At 39.5% G+C, this 23719-nt stretch overlaps 1 protein-coding gene across 1 annotated transcript in view; it reads right to left on the bottom strand.

Annotated features, from left to right (window-relative positions):
• SLC9C2 (solute carrier family 9, member C2 (putative)) overlaps positions 1–23719 on the bottom strand; it is a 95282-nt gene that overhangs the window by 54340 nt on the left and 17223 nt on the right. The window contains exons 5-10 of the mRNA XM_010850252.1: positions 18828–18944; positions 17554–17715; positions 12398–12497; positions 7890–8033; positions 5455–5623; positions 207–288 (exon numbers count right to left, since the gene is read on the bottom strand). Of these exons, the coding sequence (XP_010848554.1) occupies positions 207–288; positions 5455–5623; positions 7890–8033; positions 12398–12497; positions 17554–17715; positions 18828–18944 (774 nt within the window). The remainder of the gene's footprint in view (positions 1–206; positions 289–5454; positions 5624–7889; positions 8034–12397; positions 12498–17553; positions 17716–18827; positions 18945–23719) is intronic.

Here is a 23719-nt window from a genome sequence, read left to right on the forward strand (position 1 = left end):
CCCCCCCCCAACCTCCCTCCCCATACCATCCCTCTGGGTCATCCCAGTGCACCAGCCCCAAGCACCGTGCATCCTGCGTCGAACCTGGACTGGCAATTAGTTTCTTATATGATATTGTACATGTTTCAATACCATTCTCCCAAATCATCCCACCCTCTCCCTCAACAATCTATTCGAATTATTCTTCCTGGTTAAGTAGACTTTACCTAATGTCTTGGCCAAACGAGTCATCACGTATGAATTTATTCCCAAGGTCATTAAGGATATTACTTGTATGTACAATATAAACTGAAAGACAAAACAGACACACATTAATAAGTTCTCCAAAGGGAATCATTGTTCAGTTAATCACCAACAAAATTCAACCTTAATCCACATTTTTTTTTCACAAGAATCTTTCCTTTATTTTATTTTATTTTTTTTTAAATTTTATTTTAAATCCTACCTCTGCTAAGTAAGAAGAAGCAAAAGGGCTGTTTTGGGGCAGGAAGTTCAGCAACAGCAGGCAGTAGTGACAGGGAACTGCACCTACCACAAGCATTTACTACATAAAGACTTATAAGAAGCTCTGAAGAACTGCAGTGGGGTTCAGAGAGGCACCGCACAGAAGCATAACCACATTTGTAGATCTTGGCTCTGCCATTTACTAACCATGGAATTTGAGGCCAGTGAACTTAACTACTCTGAGTCTCAACGTCCTTTACAGAAACATGGAGTTAGTAGCAGTGTGTCTTCAGAGAGCATATCCCAAATGACTAATCTTATTTAATAAGCACCTGAAGTGCTTCTTAAAGACACTGACTCCCAGGTTAATTCCCTGCAGATTCTGACTCTGTAGGTCTGGGGTGGCATCAAACAGATTCATAACATCAGACAAATTTGGGAAACACTGGAAAATGATACTCACATGTTAGTTAACATTTCATTGTCTTGGTTTTAGGCCAATTCCCTGCACAAAAGAAAACTGAGGGAACTCAAATACTGGTCATTATTCTTTTCCTCTGGAACATAGAAGGACCCAAACTCTCTGCAAAACCACAGGTATATTTGGACTCCAAATGCATTTCCAGACCATGCCCACAGACATGGAGTGTAAATCCTCAGGAAAGATGGCGAAGATTATGATACTCCATTATTTTTTAAAGCACCATTAAAAAATCAGCTCTTTCTCTTTGGGGAGTTAGGGTACCTGAGTTCTTTCACTAACATGCTATTTTTGTTTGGTTTTGGTTTCCTCACATACAAGATGAGGGAGGTGATACTTGCTCCTTCCAGAAAAGACATCTGAAAAACTACCGTACTCCTAGGATCTTCTAGGACAGGAGTAAAAGAGCAAAGAAGAGAAAATTCTGTACTTGCAGTAGGATAATATCAAAAAACTCTGTACATTTACCTCCAGATTAAGGTTCCTTGGGAGGTGGGTAGTACTCTTTCTTTATATAAGAATTTTTTTTGGAATGAACTATTTTTAAAGTCTTTATTGAATTTGTTAAAATATTGTCTCTGTTTTATGTTTTGGCTTCTTGGCCCCAGTGGAAGTGGGATCTCAGCTCTCTGAATAAGGATCGAACCCACACCCCCTGCATTGGAAGGTAAAGACTTAACCAGTGGATCACCAGGGAAGTCCTGATGGGTAGTGTTCTTAATTCACATTATTTAGGCACTTTTTGCCTTCCCAGGAGTAGGTTTGAGATTCATCTCACCAGGAAGTGGCAGGAGTATCCTGGGACTTCTAGAAACTTCTAACAACCTATCCAGTGAGCTCACAGAGTACTGTCACAAATACCAAGGTACGCTAACACTGTCAGCAGATGTTCTGCGCTCTCTGGACCTTCCCTGGCATCTCACTGATGCTGCCACTGCCTGATTTCCCTCTGGCCTGGAAATCCACTGGGTGGCCCATGGGGAAAAGGTTTTGAGAGAGAGTAGAAAGGAAACCAAGTTCTGTCTTGCACTGTGGATAATGTAGCCTAGGCCAAAATTTTTAAGAAATTAATTTTTTATTTAGCCCTAAACAACATAAAGAATGAATGAAGAGACGGAGCCAAAGCAAAAACAACACCCAGTTGTGGATGTGACTGGTGATGGAAGTAAAGTCCAGTGCTGTAAAGAGCAATATTGCTTTGGAACCTGGAATGTTAGGTCCATGAACCAAGGCAAGTTGGAAGTGGTCAAACAGGAGATGGCAAGAATGAATATCAACATTTGAGGAATCAGCAAACTAAAATGGATTGGGATGGGTGAATTTAACTCAGATGACCATTCTATCCACTACTGTGGGCAAGAATCCCTTAGAAGAAATGGAGTATCCATCACATTCAACCAAAGAGTTCAAAATGCAGTCCTTGGATACAATCTCAAAAACAACAGAATGATCTCTGTTCATTTCTAGGGCAAACCATTCAGTATCACAGTAAACCAAGTCTATGCCCCAAACAATAATGCTGAAAAAGCTGAAGTTGAACAGTTCTGTGAAGAACCTACAAGACCTTCTAGAACTAACACCCAAAAAAGATGTCCTTTTCATGATAGGGGACTGGAATCCAAAGTAGGGAGTCAAGAAATACCTGGAGTAACAGGCAAATTTGGCCTTGGAGTACAGAATGAAGCAGGGTAAAGGCTAATAGAGCTTTGCCAAGAGAACGAACCAGTCATAGCAAACACCCTCTTCCAACAGCACAAGAGAAGACTACACATGGACATCACCAGATGGTCAACACTGAAATCAGATTAATTAAATTCTCTGCAGCCAAAGACAGAGAAGCCCTATACAGTCAGCAAAGACAAGACTGGAGCTGACTGTGGCTCAGATCACGAACTCCTTACTGCCAAATTCAGACTTAAATTGAAGAAAATGGGGAAAACCACTAGACAATTCAGGTATGACCTAAATTAAATCCCTTACCATTATACAGTGGAAGTGAGAAATAGATTCAAGGGATTAGATCTGATAGACAGAGTGCCTGAAGAACTATGGACGGAGGTTCGTGACATTGCACAGGAGGCAGGGATCAAGACCATCCCCAATAAAAAGAAAGGCAAAATGGTTGTCTGAGGAGGCCTTACAAATAGCTGTGAAGAGAAGTAAAAAGCAGAGGAGAAAAGGAAAGATATATCCATTTGAATGCTGAGTTCCAAAGAACAGCAAGGAGAGATAAGAAAGCCTTCCTCAGTGATCAATGCAAAGAAATAGAGGAAAACAATAGAATGGAAAAGACTAGAGATCTCTTCAAGTGATAGAGGGATACCAAGGGAAAGATACTATGCATCTTTTCATGCTAAGATGGGCTCAATAAAGGACAGAAATGGTATGGACCTAACAGAAGCAGAAGATATTAAGAGGAAGTAGCAAGAATACACAGAAGAACTATACAAAAAAGATCTTCATGAGCCAGATGATCAGGATATTGTGATCACTCACCTAGAGCCAAACATCCTGGAGTGTGAAGTTGAGTGGGCTTTAGGAAGCATCACTACGAACAAAGCTAGTGGAGGTGATGGAATTTCAGTTGAGCTATTTCAAATCCTAAAAGACGATGCTGTGAGAGTGCTGCTCTCAATATGTCAGCAAATTTGGAAAAACTCAGCAGTGGCCACAGGACTGGAAAAGGTCAGTTTCATTCCAATCCCAAAGAAAGGTAATGCCAAAGAATGCTCAAACTACCACACAATTGCGCTCATCTCACATGCTAGTAAAGTAATGTTCAAAATTCTCCAAGCCAGCTTCAACAGTGAACCGTGAACTTCCAGATGTTCAAGCTGGATTTAGAAAAGACAGAGGAACCAGAGATCAAATTGCCAACATCCGCTGGATCATCGAAAAAACAAGAGAGTTCCAGAAAAACATCTACTTCTGCTTTATTGACTATGTCAAAGTCTTTGACTGTGTGGATCACAATAAACTGTGGAAAATTCTTCAAGAGATGGGAATACCAGACCACCTGACCTGCCTCTTAAGAAATCTGTATGCATGTCAGGAAACAAAAACAGACTGGTTCCAAATAGGAAAAGGAGTACATCAAGGCTGTATATTGTCACCCTGCTTATTTAACTTCTATGCAGAATACATCATGAGAAACCCTGGGCTGAATGGATGAAGTACAAGCTGGAATCAAGATTGCCAGGAGAAATATCAACAACCTGCAGATGACACCACACTTATGGCAGAGAGTGAAGAAGAACTAAAGAGCCTCTTGATGAAAGTGAAAGAGGAAAGTGAAAAAGTTGGCTTAAAGCTCAACATTCAGAAAACTAAGATCATGGCATCTGGTCCCATCACTTCATGGCAAATAGATGGGGAAACAGTGGAAACAGTGGCTGACTTTATTTTTTTGGGATTCAAAATCACTCCAGATAGTGACTGCAGCCATGACATTAAAAGATGCTTCCTCCTTGGAAGAAAAGTTATGATCAATGTAGACAACATATTAAAAAGCAGAGACGTTACTTTGCCAACAAAGGTCCATCTAGTCAAAGCTATGGTTTTTCCAGTAGTTATGTATGGATGTGAGAGTTGGACTACAAAGAAAACTGAGTGCCAAATAATTGATGCTTTTGAACTGTGGTGTTGGAGAAGACTCTTGAGAGTCCCTTGGACTGCAAGGAGATCCAACCAGTCCATCCTAAAGGAGATCAGTCCTGGGTGTTCATTGGAAGGACTGATGCTGAAGCTGGAACTCAAATACTTTGGACACCTGATGTGAAGAACTGACTCATTTGAAAAGACCCTGATGCTGGTAAAGACTGAAGGTGGGAGGAGACAGGGATGACAGAGCATGAGATGGTTGGATGGCATCACCAACTCAGTGGACATGAGTTTGAGTAAACTCCGGGAGTTGGAGATGGACAGGGAATCCTGGCATGCTGCAGTCCACGGGTTGCAAAGAGTTGAACACGACTGAGCGACTGAACTGAACTGAAAAGATATAAATATTCACTAGATCCTTAATTCAAACATTTATAAAATCTTTTTTTCTTAGTATATTTAATAAGCATTTCAGTTTTCATTCTGATGCTATAGGAACTGGAATGCTCTAGACAGGGTACTGGTTTTTTCATACTTTCTGACAGCTCTTGAAAAACAGCATTTTTATGTTCAACACCTATTGAACATTTACTAAGCTGTCAAGCGTTTTACTAAGCATCATTGTGATCCTCAACTTGAAGTCCCACAAGTATAAAAAACTCACCCAAGATCACTCAACCTGTGAATGGTGGGGCCCGAATTCAAATCCCAAGTGTATCTCACTCCCACAGCCATCACCATTACTTGATATTTGGTCCCTTTCACACCATCAACATAAACTTTCCTCCATAAGCTCCTTTCTAATTAAAAGAACGCATTCTCCAAATCTAATTTTTTAAATGGTTAGCTTTTATTACTGGGTACTATGAAAACTGCTACAAAATAAAAATGAGTAAATATGAATAATCATGGGATATGATTTTTCTTACCAGCTGTGGTGACTCTACTCTTTGTTCAGCCAGATTATGAACTTCAGGAGCAAAGAGCAAGCTAAAAACTCCTTTAATTCCAGACCATGCTATAACAATTCCCCACCTCCAGTTGTACTCATAACTTGAATGCATCAGAATAGGGCTCACTAACACAACAGTAACAAACCTGTTGAAAGAAAAACATTTAGTTTAAATCACACCTTATGTATTCATGTGTTTTGGGTTTTTTTTTTTTAATATGGTTGATATTATGTAGTAAATACTAAATTTCATGAAAATTTTTTCAGAAAAGAGAAGTCAATCCAGTTTATTGATAAGTTGTTCAAACTTTCTGGGACTAACCAAATCTACTATCTAAATTTTGCATATAATACTCAAATCTTGAAAAATACGGCTAGAAGTTCTATACAAGTATAAGAAATTATCATTAATACTAGTGTGTGCTGCTTAGGATTTTAGTAGTAAATCCCTGCAGGGAAACTTCTTCAGATAACATTGACAAGCTCCCTGGAAGGTCATGACAGGATTCAGAAATTAGACCAGGAGGACCTGTCATGAGGAAAAAGTAAAATCATTGTAGACACTTTAATAAATTTAGCTCAACCAAATTTTTTTGAGCTGCTACAAGAAAGTGAAGGTGAAAGTCACTCAGTCATGTCCGACTGTTTGCAATCCCATGGATATACAGTCCTTGGAGTTCTCCAGGCCAGAATACTGGAGTGGGTAGTCTTTCCCTTCTCCAGGGGATCTTCCCAACCCAGGGATTGAACCCAGGTCTCCCACATTGCAGGGGGATTCTTTACCAGCTGAGCCACCCTAAGAATCATACACTAAATCACACAAATAATTTCAATTCCTGCCTCCTTTCACTATAGATTATTTTTCTATAGGACTCTATGCTAAAATTTAAATTCCATCTGTAATCCACTTGCATCTCATTGTCCTTCAAATGAGATTTCAACAGAAATACAATTGATATATTTCAGCTTCAAAAAAGATATTGTGTATCAGTCACTTAGCTATGAATTTCATAAGACAATTTAGAGGATTCCTGTTATCTACAATTTGCCATCTATAATATATATAATTAATTTGGACAAATTCTTCATGATCTACAGGTCCTCCTGGTCTAATTTCTGAATCCCGCCATGACCTTCTAAGGAGCTTGTCAGTGGCTCAGATAGTAAAGAATCCACCTGCAATGCAGGAGACCTGGGTTCGATCCTTGGGTTGGGAAGATCCCCTGGAGGAGGGCATGGCAACCCATTCTAGTATTCTTGCCTGGAGAATCCCCATGGACAGAGGAGCCTGGTGGGCTACAATCCACGGGGTCGCAAAGAGTCGGACATGACTGAGTGACTTAGCACAGCACAGCACCTCTACCTTGCATTTAAGTTTTTCACAAAGTGATTAGCAACATTTTCAGCCTTACTAAACAATTTTTCTCTAAAATACCATTGAGTCCAGATGAAATAGAACTAATGTTATTTCTTGATATCAAAGAGAGAAAGGCAGTTTAGCAAAGGCTCTGGAGTCAGTCTACTTAGGTTCAAATTTAGACTTTTATTACCATGAAACCTTAAGCAAGTTATGTAATCTTTTCAAGCCTCAATTTCTTCATTTGTAAAATGGAAAAATAATAATCACTGAATTGTCTCAAAGGACTTTCATGAAGATTCAACTAAATGAAGTAACATTCATAGGGCTTAGAATGATGGTGGTCCGAACTTAACACATGCTAGCAATGATTATGACATCCAGGCCTTTGTTTGACTCACCATCTCCAAAACATTTTTCTCAATAAGTCTCTTTACAGCATAAAGCGAAGAGGAACTAAAGAGCCTCTTGATGAAGGTGAAAGAGGAGAGTGAAAAACCTGGCTTAAACTCAACATTCAAAAAACTAAGATCATGGCAGCTGGTCCCATCATTTCACAGCAAATAGATGGGGAAACAATGGAAACTGTGACACACTTTATTTTCTTGTGACATACTAGGCACAGTTTAATGTTAAATAAATGGCTTTATCATAGTTATGACAATAATAAATGATGATGAAGTCAACAAAATGTTAGAAGCCATTAATCTGGTTCCTGGGGTGCTCACACTTAAACATGTTGAAACAGTTCCCTGCATCTTATCTCCAGAGATTCAAATCAGTTAAATGAGATGGGCTCATGAATTTGCATCTCTATCAAGCTCATGGGTTCTGCTGATGCTGCTGTTCTGCCCCTTCTCTTTTTACAGATGAAACCTTGAAGAGTAAATAGACTTTCCCTCAGTTCCACAGCAAGCTATTGTCAGGACCTTGACAACAATACAGGTTTCCTGACTGCATGTCCATAGCTCCTTTTGCTATAACCCACTTCTCAATTCTAATTCTGGACTTGAGAACCTGAGTCCAGTAAGCAAACTTTAAATTATAATCCTTACCTTACAAAATTCACTGTTACAAATAAGATAAACATGAAAACTACAGTGTGAAATTGAAAATATTTGACTTCTCCACATCCAATTACGATGCCAAAGAAAGTGTATATTAAATGTTGGAATATACATGAAAACATTATTAGAAACCTAGGATAAATGGAAAGGAAATCACACTTTAAGGGATGTGCTTTTTTAAAAAAAAAAGTTTCCTTTTCACATAAAAGCATCTATCACATATCTACCATTCTTGTCTTAGTAGAGGTCTTTGCCTCCATCACCGCTACTATCAACATTTAAAAACTATTTTGTTGGAATCAGATTCACAGATATAGAGGACAAACTAGTGGTTACCAGTGGGGAAAAAGAAGAGCAAGATAGGAGTAAGGGATTAAGAGATAAAAACTACTATGTATAAAATAAATAAGCAAAAAATATATATAGCACAGGAAAATATAGCCATCATTTTATAATAACTTTAAATGGAGTAAAAACTATAAAAATATTGAGTCACTACATTGTATTATGTTGATATTAATAAACATTATAAATAAACTAGGAGGGATTGGGGGCAGGAGGAAGAGGGGAACGAGAGAGGATGAGATGGCTGGATGGCATCACTGACTCGATGGACCTGAGTTTGAATGAACTCCGGGAGATGGTGATGGACAGGGAGGCCTGGCATGCTGCGATTCATAGGGTCACAAAGAGTTGGACACAACTGAGCGACTGAACTGAACTGAAATAAAAATTAATGAATTTCATTAAAAGTATTTTGTTGGAACTAAAATATATTGTTTCATATTCCCATCACGCTCATCACACCAATATCTGCGGGCTGCCTCTCTCACAGCAGAGTAGTAAGATCAAGGCAGAAAAATAAAGATTTCACCTCCCACCAAGTTGGTGATGTGGCGATTTTGCTGAGATGAGTTGGCAGCATATCCATGTCAGACGCATGACTGAAACCACAGCTGAGGCTGCTGCAAGGAGCCCCCTGTCTGGTTAACCCTGACTTTGTAATAGCTGACTGGATCCCCTCAACACGCTCTGCACTACTTCTCCCTTGGTGATTTGCATGAAAGTCCTTTATCCAGTATTCTTGTCTGGAGAATCCCATGGAGAGAGGAACCTGGCAGGCTACAGATCACAGGGTCACAAAGAGTTGGACATGACTGAGTGACTGAGCAGGCACACTCACGCTTTATCTTTTTTTTTTAATTTATTTTTTTAACTGAAGGATAATTGCTTTACAGAATTCTGTGGTTTTCTGTCATACATCAATAAGAATCGTCCATAGGTACACCCATGTCCCCTCCCTTCCAAACCTCCCTTCCATCTCCCTCCCCATCCTACCCTTCTAGATTGTCACAGAGCACCTGTTTGAGTTCCCTGAGTCATACAGCAAATTCCCATTGGTTATCTATTTTACATATGGTAATGTAAATTTCTGTTACTCTCTCCATACATCCTACCCTCTCCCTCCTCCACTTCCCCCGGGTCCATAGGTCTATTTTCTATGTCTGTTTCTCCATTGCTGCCCTGAAAAAAAACTCATCAGTACCATCTTTTCAGATACCATATATATGCATCAGTATATGATATTTATTTTCTCTTTCTGACTTCTTCACACTGTATAATAGGCTCATTAGAACTGACTCAAATGCATTCCTTTTTATGGCTGAGTATGGCACCCCACTCCAGTACTTTTGTTTGGAAAATCCCATGGACGGAGAAGCCTGGTGGGCTGCAGTCCATGGGGTTGCTAGAGTCGGACATGACTGAGTGACTTCACTTTCACTTTTCACTTTCATGCATTGGAGAAGGAAATAGCAACCCACTCCAGTGTTCTTGCCTGGAGAATCCCAGGGACAGGGGAGCCTGGTCGGCTGCTGTCTATGGGGTCGCACAGAGTCGGACACGACTGAAGCGACTTAGCAGCAGCAGCAGCAGCAGCATTCCATTGTATATATGTACCACAGCTTCTTTATCCATTCATCTGTCAGTGGACATGTAGGTTACTTCCATGTTCTAGCTATTGTTAATAGTGCTGCAATGAACATTGGGGTACCTGTGTCTTTTTCAATTTTGGTTTCCTCAGAATATATGCCTAAGTAGCAGGATTGCTGGGTCATATGGGCACACTCATGCCCTTATCTTGAAGGTCTCCTCTGATTTCTCATCTACCAAATTCCTAAAGATGTTGTGAGGCTGACTCTAACCCCATACTCTTCAGGAAAAATATCCTCAGCACACTCGCTGGACATGATACTCCTCTGAGTCCCCACAGTCCCAGTCATCTACAACACTATGGTTCTCAAGCAGAGAAGCACATTAGAACCACTCAAATTGCTTTCCAAAAATCTACATGTCTTGTGACTTCCCTGGCCTTCCAGCAGTTAGGATTTCTCCTTCTAGGGCAGAGGGTATGGGTTTCGATTCCTGGTCTGGGAGCTAAGAACCCACATCTCGCAGCCAAAAAACCAAAACGTAAAACAGAAGCAACATTGTAACAAATTCAATAAAGACTTTAAAAATGGTCCACATCAAAAAAAAAAAAAAAACTTAAAAAAGGCAAAAACAAAAATATACGCATCTAGCCCCATCTCCAAAGATTCAGTGCTTAGGGTGTGGGGCTGCTCTGCTCCATGTGGTATCACACCTGGGTCTCGGCCAGGCCTGACTTGTACAGTCAGATCTCAAGTCCTGCCCCTTCTTGAACCCCTCTATTCAGACCTCCCCTTTCAGAGGACTGGATGACCGTCTGTCTGACCCACAAACCAGCCTCCCTATAGGTAAGCCTCAAGATCTACACTGGGAAAGAAGCATTAGGAAGCCTCATTTTAGCTGCAAATAGAAACCATGTTCTCTGATACAGCATTACTCCAATCAAGCAGACAGTCCAATTCTCTACCTGACTCCTGTCACTTGACTCAGTTGATTCAGATCTCCTAACAGAAAAGGGTATAAGTGGGACCTCAAACCCCACAGCTTAGTTTTATCAAAATTCAGAAATGATGGAATAACTGACTGAGTAGAAGAATGTTTTAAATGTCTCCATAGGACCTTAAGAAATGCCTTACATATAGTAAGATCCTGCTGCTGCTCCTGCTGCTGCTGCTGCTGAGTCGCTTCAGTCGTGTCGGACTCTGTGCGACCCCATAGACGGGAGCCCACCAGGCTCCCCCGTCCCTGGGATTCTCCAGGCAATAACACTGGAGTGGGTTGCCATTTCCTTCTCCAATGCATGAAAGTGAAAAGTGAAAGCGAAGCTGCTCAGTCGTGTCCAACTCACAGCAACCCCAGGGACTGCAGCCTACCGGGCTCCTCCGCCCATGAGATTTTCCAGGCAAGAGTACTGGAGTGGGTTGCCATTGCCTTCTCCAATAAAGATATAATTATTTATACTTATTTATAGTCTCTTAAATAAACACATCCATCATTTAACAATGAGTGTCTTCTGAGAAGGGACTTATTTTCAAAGCCCCAAACCTAGGATACAATGTCCAGGCCATAGGAGATAATAAGAAAGGCCTGGTTGAATACATAAAAGAGTAAACAATTGAATGAATAGAATGAGTAATTTATAATGATGCTGACAGATAGCATGACTGAGCTCAGAAAATGGTCCAAAATTCAGACAAAAAGGATATGTTCTATGAACTAGTTATTACTAAGCTTCTGGTTTTTGAAAATCAATAAAGTGTCATTCACATATACACAAGACTAAAATAAGCTACAGAGGCCATTTTTTAAAAAGTTTGCAGAGTAATTTTTTTAAAAAGTACCATCTTCCATGACTGGAATTTCATGAAAGAAATGACATTTTAAACATCTAAGAAGTATGAAGGACATAATTCCAGAACAAAAAAATAGTCCTTTATATTAAAGCAACAAATCTTCACAGGAAAACTCAGGATAATGGCTTATTTTTCTCATTTCAACACTGGCTTTCATCCAATGTAAGAATTTATACTAGACTATGAATTGGTATGAAATAATTCTGAGACAATTCTATAATTTAGCACAGCTGCTCAGAGAACAGCTAATGCATTTGTCGGAGAAGACAGGCAAATGGCTTTTACTCTGTCCACAGATATCCTTATTACACCAGAGGTAAAGCTAGATTAGAGTTTGCTGGTGTTGCACCTTTCTGCTACTTTTCTTTTCCCAGCTCTTTTCGTACTATGATACTGTCATTCAGGTATGTTATGTAGAAAACAAAGGAATAAAGTAGTTTTTAAACTTCTCACAACTCAATTTTTATCAAAGAGTTAGAAGAAGTACTATGATCTCTGAGCCACTGATATTACATTATTCATAATAGGAATATCAATTCGTAATAGGAATGTCAATAATCATTGGTAACTTAAGTTCTTTTCAAATATGACTGGCAGTAAAATTAAAAGTTAAAAGATAGAAAAGTTATAAAAAGAAATTTTATTATTTTTATGAAGGCATTTAAGCACTAAACTTCTATGAGACCTATACCAAGTACAAAATATGAGACTTACTTAGTAATTATCAACTTGATCCTCGGTTTAAAGCTTAAGGAATCTAAATTTAGGCCTACAGTGGCTAAAGCAACTGTACCTGACATTCCCCAAAATTCCACTGAGGAGGAAAAAAAAGAATAAAATTAGTCGTGTTCAAATCTGTACATGGAGCTACTTCTCTTGAGTGATGAACTGGGAAATTTAAAACAGTCAGTAATTGAGTTTCTTAGAAAGTTGCTTAAAGGGATTGGCCTAATACTTAGATTGGGGATTGACAAACTTTCTCTGTGAAGGATCATATGGTAAATATTTAGTATTTGCAGGTCACATGGTCCTAGTTGCTACTATTCACCTCAGCTGTTCTAGTACATAAGCAGCCACAGGTAATACATGACAAATGAGCACCCAATAAATAATGGACATTGAAATTTTAACTGCAAATAATTTTTGCATGCTGCAAAATATTTTTATTCGGGTTTTTTTTTAATGTAAAAACCATCCTTAGCTCATAGGCAATGCAAAACTAACAGGCATATTTGGCTATAGTTTGCCAACCCCTGCCATAGACCATCCTTGAGGAAAGAGCTGATGAAAAATAAGTTTAACAGCCTCTCCCCAGCACCTCAAGGACTCTGTGCTGCATGTCCTAGGGGTTGTGGCCCAAGCTCAGTGCTTTCTTGGTGACTGCAGGTCCTCAAGCCTACTGTTTTTTGCAATATAGGCACCCCTATGTAGTTCCCTGGGCTCTAAACAAATGTGTCAATGCAGTCTGAGGCAGGAAAATCAACTATGAAGAATGGTTGAACACCATCAATACCAACAGTCCTGAAGGTTACAGAGCCTTCAAATAGCACATTATAAATGTCAGACAGAAGGAAGGGAAAGTACATGCAAGATCAGAGTGGAAGCCCTTTAAGCAAGGCAGAGCTGGTTGCTCTGGGAATGTCACCTAGCCTTTCTCCATTAGTGTCCCTGTATCTGTAGAATGAGTGTAAAAGAATAATGCCTCACAGAATTGTGAGAATAAAATCAGATTACATGAAAAGTGCTTGGCATACTTTTAAAACAAGGGATAAATGGTCATCATTATTATTGCATTATTATTTTTAATGTTCACTTTACTGTTTATTAATTTGAAGAGGATTATATTATTCTTTTGATTTATCTAATCACTTAAAGCCACTTTAGATTTCTTTTAACCTATTTATTTAACTGTATTTAGCATAAATAACCAACGACAATAAACCAGCAGTATTAGGGACTGTGATAATAGGAAAATTATTCCTCGAAATCTTATTTCCAACTTCCTATAACTCAAACTATGGGATTTAAAAGCTTATAGTTTTTTTAAATAACAGTCACTACTTAGAAGAAACATCTGCTACAAGGAAACCACTAAGTAACTTCATTTTTAAACTGATGTTATTTAGCATAATCCCAATATAACAAGAATGTATAGTGTAAATGCATACATTAATACATCTATGTACATATGTATTTTTTGAAAACTAAGTACATATAACAAAATGTATCATTGGTAAATTTATGGGTTATTTCTTCTTTGACTTTTCAGATTTTTTCCAAAATTCTACATGGAACATGTATTAGTTAAATTAGAAAAACAAAGTCTTTTGAAAATTACAAATGTTATTACTTTAAATAGTACTTTAAATGTACAAGCAGGGAGAGAGTCACAGAACATGTCATAAAGTAATTTTCATCAGCATAAACCCAAGTTGTTAAAAGTAGAGTTGTAAAGTTTTTCTCATTCAGTTGTAAGAAACCATCACAGGAAATTGATGCCACAGGAAAGTGGCTCTCTCTCTCAGACTCTCGCCCAAACTCTCTCTGGTTTAGAAAAAGTGAAGGTCCTCCTAATAGGAGAATCAAAGGGATTTTGTTTCCTAAAAACAACAGGATTCAGGAATGGATGTTTCCCAACAAGAAAATGTTAGGGTCATGACTGAAGTTACAGCCTAGACCAATGACATAAAAAAAGAGTGAGAACAATCAGCCTTGGCACAGGTTAAGAAAGGAACGCATTATTTTAAAACAATAAAACTGACTTAAAGGTGTTTCCATTCACCAGAAATTCTGACCAATGCCACTTGATAAAATATTCCTTCTGCTCTAACAGACCCCTCTCACCACCACTCTTGCTGTACCTCTGGCCTAGACTTATATACACAACCCATCATCTTACCTCTCTTCCTGTACCTCCGACCTAGACTTACACACAACCCATCATCTTACATGAATTATACGATGACTCTCTTGAAGTGCCTTTTATACACTAGGGTTTCCCTGGTAGCTTAGATGGTAAAGAATCTGCCTGCAATGCAGGAGACTGAGTTCGATCCCTGGGTAGGAAGACCCCTGGAGAAGGGAATGGCAACCCACTCCAGTATTCTTGCCCAGAGAATTCCATGGACAGACCATGGGGTCACGGAGTCGGACACGACTGAGTGACTAATACTTGCACTTTTGGGGCTTTCCTCATAGCTTAGTCAGTATAGATTTTGCCTGCAATGCAGGAGACCTAGGTTCGATTCCTGGGTCGGGAAGATCCCCTGGAGAAGGAATTGGCAACCCACTCCACTATTCTTACCTGGAGAATCCCACAGACAGAGGCACCTGGCAAGATACAGTTCATGGGGTCCCAAGACTAAAATTTTTTCCGTGGGCTGATATATTAACATTGTTAGCCATACTACCTGTCAACCAACAATGTTCCAATGTGTCTTGTCTATGTGGCAATGTCTGTGCAATTTCCTGACTATTTTATTTTATGAAAAAAGAACAAATGGACTGGTTGGATCTCCTTGCGGTCCAAGGGACTCTCAAGAGTCTTCTCCAACACCACAGTTCAAAACCATCAATTCTTCTGCACTCAGCCTTCTTCATAGTCCAACTGGAGATCCAACCAGTCCATTCTGAAGGAGATCAGCCCTGGGATTTCTTTGGAAGGAATGATGCTAAAGCTGAAACTCCAGTACTTTGGCCACCTCATGCGAAGAGTTGACTCATTGGAGAAAAAAGAAAAAAGAACAAATGTGTTGACACAGGTTTTTTCTAAAACCCCAAGTACTGTGGATTTAAAAATGGAAATTACTACATGTGCTTCAAAGAGATGAGGTTTGGACCTCAATCAGACACTCCCTGGATTCAAGCCAGTTAACAATGTGTTCGTTAGTGAAGAAAAAAAATAAAATTAGATAATAAGACAGAAATGTCACATTAGAGAATGTGTAAATAAAAATTTTATCTATGTCTAGCTTTCTGGCAATGCAACTTCTCCTTAGAACTGTCTGTTCCTGACTTTTGTTGTCAGGATCTGATTAAGTATAAGAGGGGAGAATGGCCAGAAAATTGTTTTTAATTCCTGAAGCATAAAAAGTGTTATGGATGAGGGAATGGGCATTCATTTCCTAGGGCTGTTACCAAAGTGTCTTCAACAAGAATGTATTATCTCACAGCCTGGAGGCTAGGGGTCCAAGATCAAGGCTTTGTAGCAGATTCCTTCTGAGAGCAAGTGAGGGAGCATCTACTCCAGACCTCTCAAGCACTTGACCGAGAGCACCTACATGAATTAGGAGGAAAGGGGAAAGGAATCACCATTTATTGGCTGCCCTACCTTGAGCCCAGTGGCATGCTGGTAAATGTTTATCAGCAGCAGTCTGGGTGGTAAAAAAAAAAAAAAAAAAAATTGACTGTGTCTGCCAATTTCCATGGTCCCACTATGGCCTATTTCAAGCTACACCCACGTTATGTCACTTGAATAAAGTGCTGGGAAGAGATATGAACAGTCAGCTCTCGTGAGCCGGTCAAAGTTACCTCCAGGACGCCAGCATAAGTGAGTCACACGACACACACTACCTCACTACGCCTGGCGTGCCCCTCTAAATTAGGCTGTGTTAGATCACGTTTATAGATGAGGAACTAACTGAAGTTTAAAGAGGTTAAGTAATATTCCAAAGTTACCAAGCTAATAAATCGTAAAGCTCTGGTTTGAAGTGAACTCTGCCTAACTTTCAAACTCTTTAACGACTAATAGTTTATTCAACCAACATGTGTTTAATTATTTGGGCCTATGGTGAGCATTGGGCTTGACTCGGGGAACATAGAAAAGATAATAAATATAAAGATGGATAAGAGACAGCTCTGTCTCAAGGAACTTACGGTCCAAGGTGGGAAAAAAGGAAATATTAAATTAACTTTATTTCTTCAGGCACTTAAGGCATTCATAACAGGGACATAAGGGAGGAGAAAAATGAAGAGAGCAAGGAAATGAATCTTCAGTGAATGTTTTTCTGTAATTTTACTGATTTGGGGTGGTGAGCAACAATAGGTAGCAGTTTATCGTAGAGAAAGCAGTGCTGTTTGGTAAGTGGAGGTGAAAAGAGGAGTAATTAACCTCTTGATACCTGAGGCCTTTCATGGATGGAATTGCTCCACTGTGTGAGCTAGGAGGAGAAGCAGGATTTGGCTGTGTTTTTGCCATAGTTACTATGGCTTTGGGGGACTGGTTACCTCAGTTAATGGGGTAAAAACTTTAGTTCCCAAGCTCACTGGACTAAACTAGAAGAGGACTGTTTGAACGTCTCCCAGCATTAGGTACTCCAATTCCTGTGATTAGTCCTCTGTCCTGCTTTTCTTCCAGAGGTAGATATACCTGATTTCTCCAACTCCTTTCCTGCCTCCTAGCGTCAGGTAAGGGCCACCATTTCTACGGTCCCCTCAACCTGGTACCCACTGAATGGGTACTGCTGAACTGGAAAAGATCTCAGGAGCTTCTCTCCTAGCTTTCTCATTTTAGAGATGGGTTGCTAAGGGTCAGAGCAGAAATTGGCTCAGGTCTGTTTCCTCTTCCAGGGGACTGCCAGGGAATAAATGTAAGGTCAAAGGGTAGAGTTAAAAAAAGAATAAGAGAGTAACCACATGGAGGAGGAATGCAAGAGAAGGAACATGGAGTTGAAATTTAGGGGATGTTAAGACAATCCAGGAAAGAGCTAGAGGTGGAAGAAAGATAGTATGACAAGCCACACAAAGGAGCCACATTAAAAAAAAAAAAGCAGAAAAGCTGTTGGGAGGAAGCTGGACTCAAGAACAAGGGAAAATTTAAAAACACAAAATACACATCAAGGATGGAATTTTTGTATCTGTTTCTGTCTTACCAATGTAGAAAGTCATGTACACCATTGAGATGCAAAAAATTATATTGGTCAGTGTATTGCTGAACAGGTCAGTCAATATAAACTGAATGATCCTTGCACACCAATATCCACATGCTATGCTCCCCAAAATGTCCAAGGTGAGGCCCATGATTACATGTAACTCTAGAAAAAGGAAATAAGAAAAAAGAAAGGTGAAATATAATTTTTTTCCTTTATTAATTGCATTTGGGCAATGCCCATCGGTTTGCTCTTGAGATTTTGAGTGAGAACCTTGTTCTTCAGCAGATGGAAGTTTCCCATGAAAGCCTGGCAAAAGAGGCTTTCTGGGGATACATTTACCCCACAGTCTGCAGCTTGAGGTTTGCTTATCTGAGGACAGCAGACTCAAATGCTGTCAGGAGTCAGGCAAAGAGCATAAATGTGAGTTGGTGATAGACAGGGAAGCTTGGTGCGCTGCAGTCTGTGGGGTCACAAAGAGGTGGACACGACTGAGTGACTGAACTGAACCGATAAATGTGAAAAACTCACCTGGTGAGTGAACAATGAGCCAAAATATATTTAAATATATATATATATATATTTTTTTTTTTTACAAACTACGTCAGGGCCAAGCACACCATGCTCAGGATCCCCACCAACCTGCAGCCTGTTTGCACTTCTGCTCATTATCACTTCTAGAACCTGACTCCATGGTACTACTTTCACCCTCAGACTCAAACTCAGGACCAAGCCACGTTTTTTTTTTTAATTGGAGGATAAATGCTTTACAGTGTTGTTTCTTTCTGTTGTATAACAATGTGAGAATCAATTCTTAACATTCACTCACTGAGATCCAGACTGGTCTAGGAAAGAGGTTAATCTGAGCTAGATGACACAACTGCATGTGTGTGTGCGATGCCTGTTGAGAGATATGAAATCATTTCTTTCACAACTTTCCCCTCTAATCTAAGGAAACACTCAGTGGCAGTTATTTTCTTCTTACCTGATATACTATTTTAATTGGTTCATAAGTAAAGAATAGGGGAAGCGGCAAAGTTAAGACATCTTGAATATATTTTAATTTTGGTATGAATTAAAAAGGACTACATAAGAATGATTTTAGAAAATACACAGATGGGACTTCAATAGTGATCCAGCAGTTAAAACTCCACCTTACAATGCAGGGGGCATGGGTTCAATTCCCAGCCAGGGAACTGAAGTCCCACATGCCATGGAGGATAGCCAAAATTTAAAAAATAAATAAATAAATAAATAGAGAAAAATAATGCTCTTACCTCTAAAGTTGGACATTTGAAGTATGCCTGTCTTAAAAATTGCAAAAAAAATGGATGTGAAGCCACAGATGATCATTGATTCTCCTCTAATGATATCAGTATACATCTTAGAAATGCCTGGAAATGGAAAAACATAATTTAGTACGGTACATGATAATGATGCTCTTTCACAGGAAATACAGAAACAGAAGAGAAGGAATATGCTAGAAAAAAAAAAAAGAAGGCAGTCATTACTGTGATGGATCTGTAAGATAATCACAATCACCATTTTTTAACTTCTCCATTGTGCCTTCTGTATCTCCAATGGCAAAGGAACATGGTGATGGCACATCCTGAAATGTCCACTGCCTCAAAGCATACTAGAACTTCAAACTGAGACAAAGCACTTCTCAGGTCACTACATTTAGCTTGAATAAAGATGAATCGTTAGACTCCAAAAGAACCACATTTTAGAAATAAGTATAAAATATGACTTAGCAATTCTGCTCCTAGACATATACCCAAAAGAGCTGAAGACATACGTCCACACAAAATACCCAAAAGAGCTGAAGACATACGTCCACACAAAGATTTGTACATGGACAGTCTATCTATAGGTGATCTATCCCTATAAGGGAATATTGCTGCTGCTGCTGCTAAGTCGCTTCAGTCGTGTCTGACTCTGTGCGACTCCATAGACGGCAGCCCACCAGGCTTCCCTGTCCCTGGGATTCTCCAGGCAAGAACACTGGAGTGGGTTGCCATTTCCGCCTCCAATGCATGAAAGTGAAGTCACTCAGTCATGTCTGATTCCTAGCGACCCCATGGACTGCAGCCCACCAGACTCCTCCGTCCATGGGATTTTCCAGGCAAGAGTACTGGAGTGGGGTGCCATAATGGAATATTACTCAGCCACAAAAAGGAAGGGAGTACTGACTGATACATGTTACAACATAGATGAATCTTTAAAAAATTACAAAGTGAAAGAAGCCAGACACAGAAATCACATATTGTATGGTTTGATTTATGTGAAATGTCCAGAATATGCAGATTCATAGACAGAAAATAGAACACTGGTTGCCAGGAACTTGGGGGATGAGGGAATGAGAATGAATGACTGCCAACAGGCATGAAATTTCTTTTGAGGTTAGTGAAAATGTTCTAAAATTAAGTAGTGAAGATGCTTGCATAACTGTAAATCTACTAAAGGCCACTGAATTTTATAATTTAAAAGGCTAAATTTTATGATGTGTGGGTTACATATCAATAAGGCTGGTATTTTAAAATTAAATATAAAATTTTATTGACATTTAACATTTACCAACAGTTTGATAGAAAATACAATCAAATTAACTGCCCACTGTTATACAACTTGTAAGAAGGATGATAGTGATTGGTACCTGCCCATCTAGTATCTATCCTCTGTTCTTGGTAACAAGACTGGTTTTACTCAGGGTGGCAATGTGCTCAGCTAAATGACAACTGTTCCCCAACTCCTGGGCTTCTAAGAGTGGCCACTGACATTTAAGTGGAAGTCACTGAGTGGAACTTTTGGGAAACTCCTTGGAGGGAGAGGTGACTTGGCTGAAAGGAACATCTTTCCATCCCTTGTTCTTCCGTTTCCTGCCTGAAATATGGAATGATAGCTGGAACTTTAGCAGTCAACTTGTAATACTGACGATGGATGCCATACACAAAGGGGAGGAACAGATAAATAAACCCCACAATAGACAGCAACCATTTTTGCTTTAAATATTATCTTTTTAAAAGAGTAAAAATAAGAAAAAGTCATATTTTCCCATCGGTTTAAAATTATGGTGCTTTCCATTCTTTTTTGCAGATGAAATTTTCCATCTGGTTCCATTTTCTTTCAGCCTGAAGGACTTAACATTTTTGTAGTGCAGGTCTGTTAGTGATAAATTTTTTCAGCTTTTATATTTAACTCTTTATTTCTCCTTTACTTTTGAAAGATATTTTCACTGAGGATTTTAAGCTGGCAGTATTTTTTCTTTCAGGATTTTAAAAGTGTTACATACCATATTTTGGCTTGCAATGTTTCTGAAGAGAAGTCTGTTATCATTATTAGCTTTGTGTCTCTGTATATAATGCGTCTTTTTCCTCTGGCTACCTTTGAAAGTTTCTCTTGACACTGGTGTTTAGGAATTTGATTTTTATGTGCCATGGTATAGTTTTCAATTGTATTTCTTGGGCTTGGAGTTTGCTGAGCTTCCTGAGTCTGTGGCTTTATAGTTCTCATCAAATTTAGAAATTTTTCATCCATTATTTCTTCAAATAGTTTTTGTTGCTTTCTTTTCTCTCCTTTTAGGAACTTGTGTCTTAATATAGGCACTGAAGTTGCCCCACAGCTCACTAACGTTCTGCTTATTCTCTCAGCCTTCTTCCGTCTGTGCTTCATCTTGTGCATGCTAAGTCGCCTCAGTCGTGTCTGACTGTTTGTGACCCTATGGACTGTAGCCTGCCAGGCTCCTCCTTCCATGGGATTCTCCAGGTAGAATAGTGGAGTAAGTTGCCATACACTCCTCCAGGAGAATCTTCTTGACCCAAGGATTGACCCTGCATTTCTTATGTCTCCTGCATTGGTAGGGAGGTTCTTTACCACTAGTGCCACCTGGGAAGCCCATCTTGGATAGTTTTTATTACTACTTCTTTAAGTTCACTAAATGGAAACCCACTCCAGTATGGAAAATCCATACTGCCTGGAAAATCCCATGGACAGAGGAGCCCGGCAGGCTACAGTCAATGGGGTCATAAAGAGTCGGACGCGACTGAGCTTTGAACTTTAAGTTCACTAATTCTTTCTTATGCTTTGTCTAATCTGACGTTAATTCCATCCAGTGTATTTTTCATCTCAGACATTGTGGGTTTCATCTCTAGAAATTTTATTTAAGGTCTCTTTTATATCTACCATGCCCAGTGGTGTACTGATAAACCAGCTTTCCAAAATTAAAAAAGGCCTGATTTGTGCTGATTTGTAGCATTTGCCAGCTTCATATGTAAACACTCCTACCATAACTAATTCAAAGCTACCAAAAGTTTAACCACGGGCTTGCAAAATTCTTATTGATTTAAAAATTGGCTCTCTTAAGCTGACAGGAGCAATTCTACCCCATACTCAATCTTTTTCTAACTTTTTGAACCAATGGAATATAGTTACAAGTGTCTTAATATATTTGTTGAATGAGTCTAATGGGGAAACAGTGGAAACAGTGTCAGACTTTATTTTTCTGGGCTCCAAAATCACTGCAGATGGTGACTGCAGCCATGAAACTGAAAGACGATTACTCCTTGGAAGGAAAGTTATGACCAACCTAGATAGCATATTCAAAAGCAGAGACATTACTTTGCCAACAAAGTCCATCTAGTCAAGGCTATGGTTTTTCCAGTGGTCATGTATGGATGTGAGAGTTGGACTGTGAAGAAAGCTGAGCACCGAAGAATTGATGCTTTTGAACTGTGGTGTTGGAGAAGACCCTTAGGAGTCCCTTGGACTGCAAGGAGATCCAACCAGTCCATTCTGAAGGAGATCAGCCCTGAGACTTCTTTGGAAGGAATGATGCTAAAGCTGAAACTCCAGTACTTTGGCCACCTCATGTGAAGAGGTGACTCATTGGAAAAGACTCTGATGCTGGGAGGGATTGGGGGCAGGAGGAGAAGGGGATGACAGAGAATGAGATGGCTGGATTGCATCACTGACTCGATGGACGTGAGTCTGAGTGAACTCTGGGAGTTGGTGATGGACAGGGAGGCCTGGCGTGCTGCGATTCATGGGGTCACAAAGAGTCGGACACAACTGAGCGACTGAACTGAACTGAACTGAACTAAATGAGTCTACCATCTACAGCATTGCTAGGTCTATTTCTACTTGTTTATGTACTCTTTATGGGCCATTTTTTCAGCTTCTTTGCATGTCTTTCAATTTTTTATTAAGATAACATAACTGTATGTATTACCTAATTAGGTGCTATATGTTTTTGTAGTCTCATATTCTTGAGCTTTGCTTTGTAATGCAGTTGTTACTTTGAAAGAATTTGACCCTTTTGAGGCTTGTTTTTTAGATTTGTTAGGTAGGGCCAGAGCAGCCTTTAGTCAAAGGTTAATTTTCCCCGATACTCAAGCAATAACCTTCTGAGTCCTTTACCTGATGTCCTACAAATTATGATGGTTTTCCACTTTGGCTGTAGTGAACATGAAAGGGATTTTTCCCTTTAATCCTTTGAGTGTTTTCATTCCCAGCATTGTGCAGCTTCTTCACATGCATGCACTAATGAGCACTCACTCACCCAAAGACTCAAGCGGGTAGCTCTCAAAATTCCTTCTTCAGTACAGCTTTCATTCCTGCAGCAATTTGCCCCATGAACTTTAACTGCTTTGGCCTTCCTGGACTCCCAACTCTAGGTCTCCTCAACTCAAAGAAACTACCAAGCTCCACCTAGGTTACCTTTCCCTGCACAAAGACCTAGAAACTCTCTCCAGGTAATAAGCTATGGTAAGGACAATCAAGAACATACTTCTTTTTTCCTTTCTTGAGTATTACTGTCCCGCATGGCCTGATGTCCATTATCTGAGAACTATTTTTCATTTTCATATATTTTTGTCTGGCTTTTTAGTTGGCTCAGGCAGAAAGGTAAGTCTAGTCACTGTTACTCCATATTTTTTAATTTAACAAAGATATTTATTTATATAGCAAATATTAATGAAATCACTCAACATTCAAAAAACAAAGATCATGGCATCTGGTCCCATTACTTCATGGCAAATAGATGTGGAAACAATGGAAACAGTGACAGACTTTATTTTCTTGGGCTCCAAAATCACTGAAGATGGTGACTGCAGCCATGAAATTAAAAGACCCTTGCTCCTTGGAAGAAAAGCTATGACCAACCTAGACAGCA

Source organism: Bison bison, unplaced genomic scaffold, assembly GCF_000754665.1.
Source record: "Bison bison bison isolate TAMUID 2011002044 unplaced genomic scaffold, Bison_UMD1.0 scf7180017864289, whole genome shotgun sequence".
NCBI classification, from domain to species: Eukaryota; Metazoa; Chordata; class Mammalia; order Artiodactyla; family Bovidae; genus Bison; species Bison bison.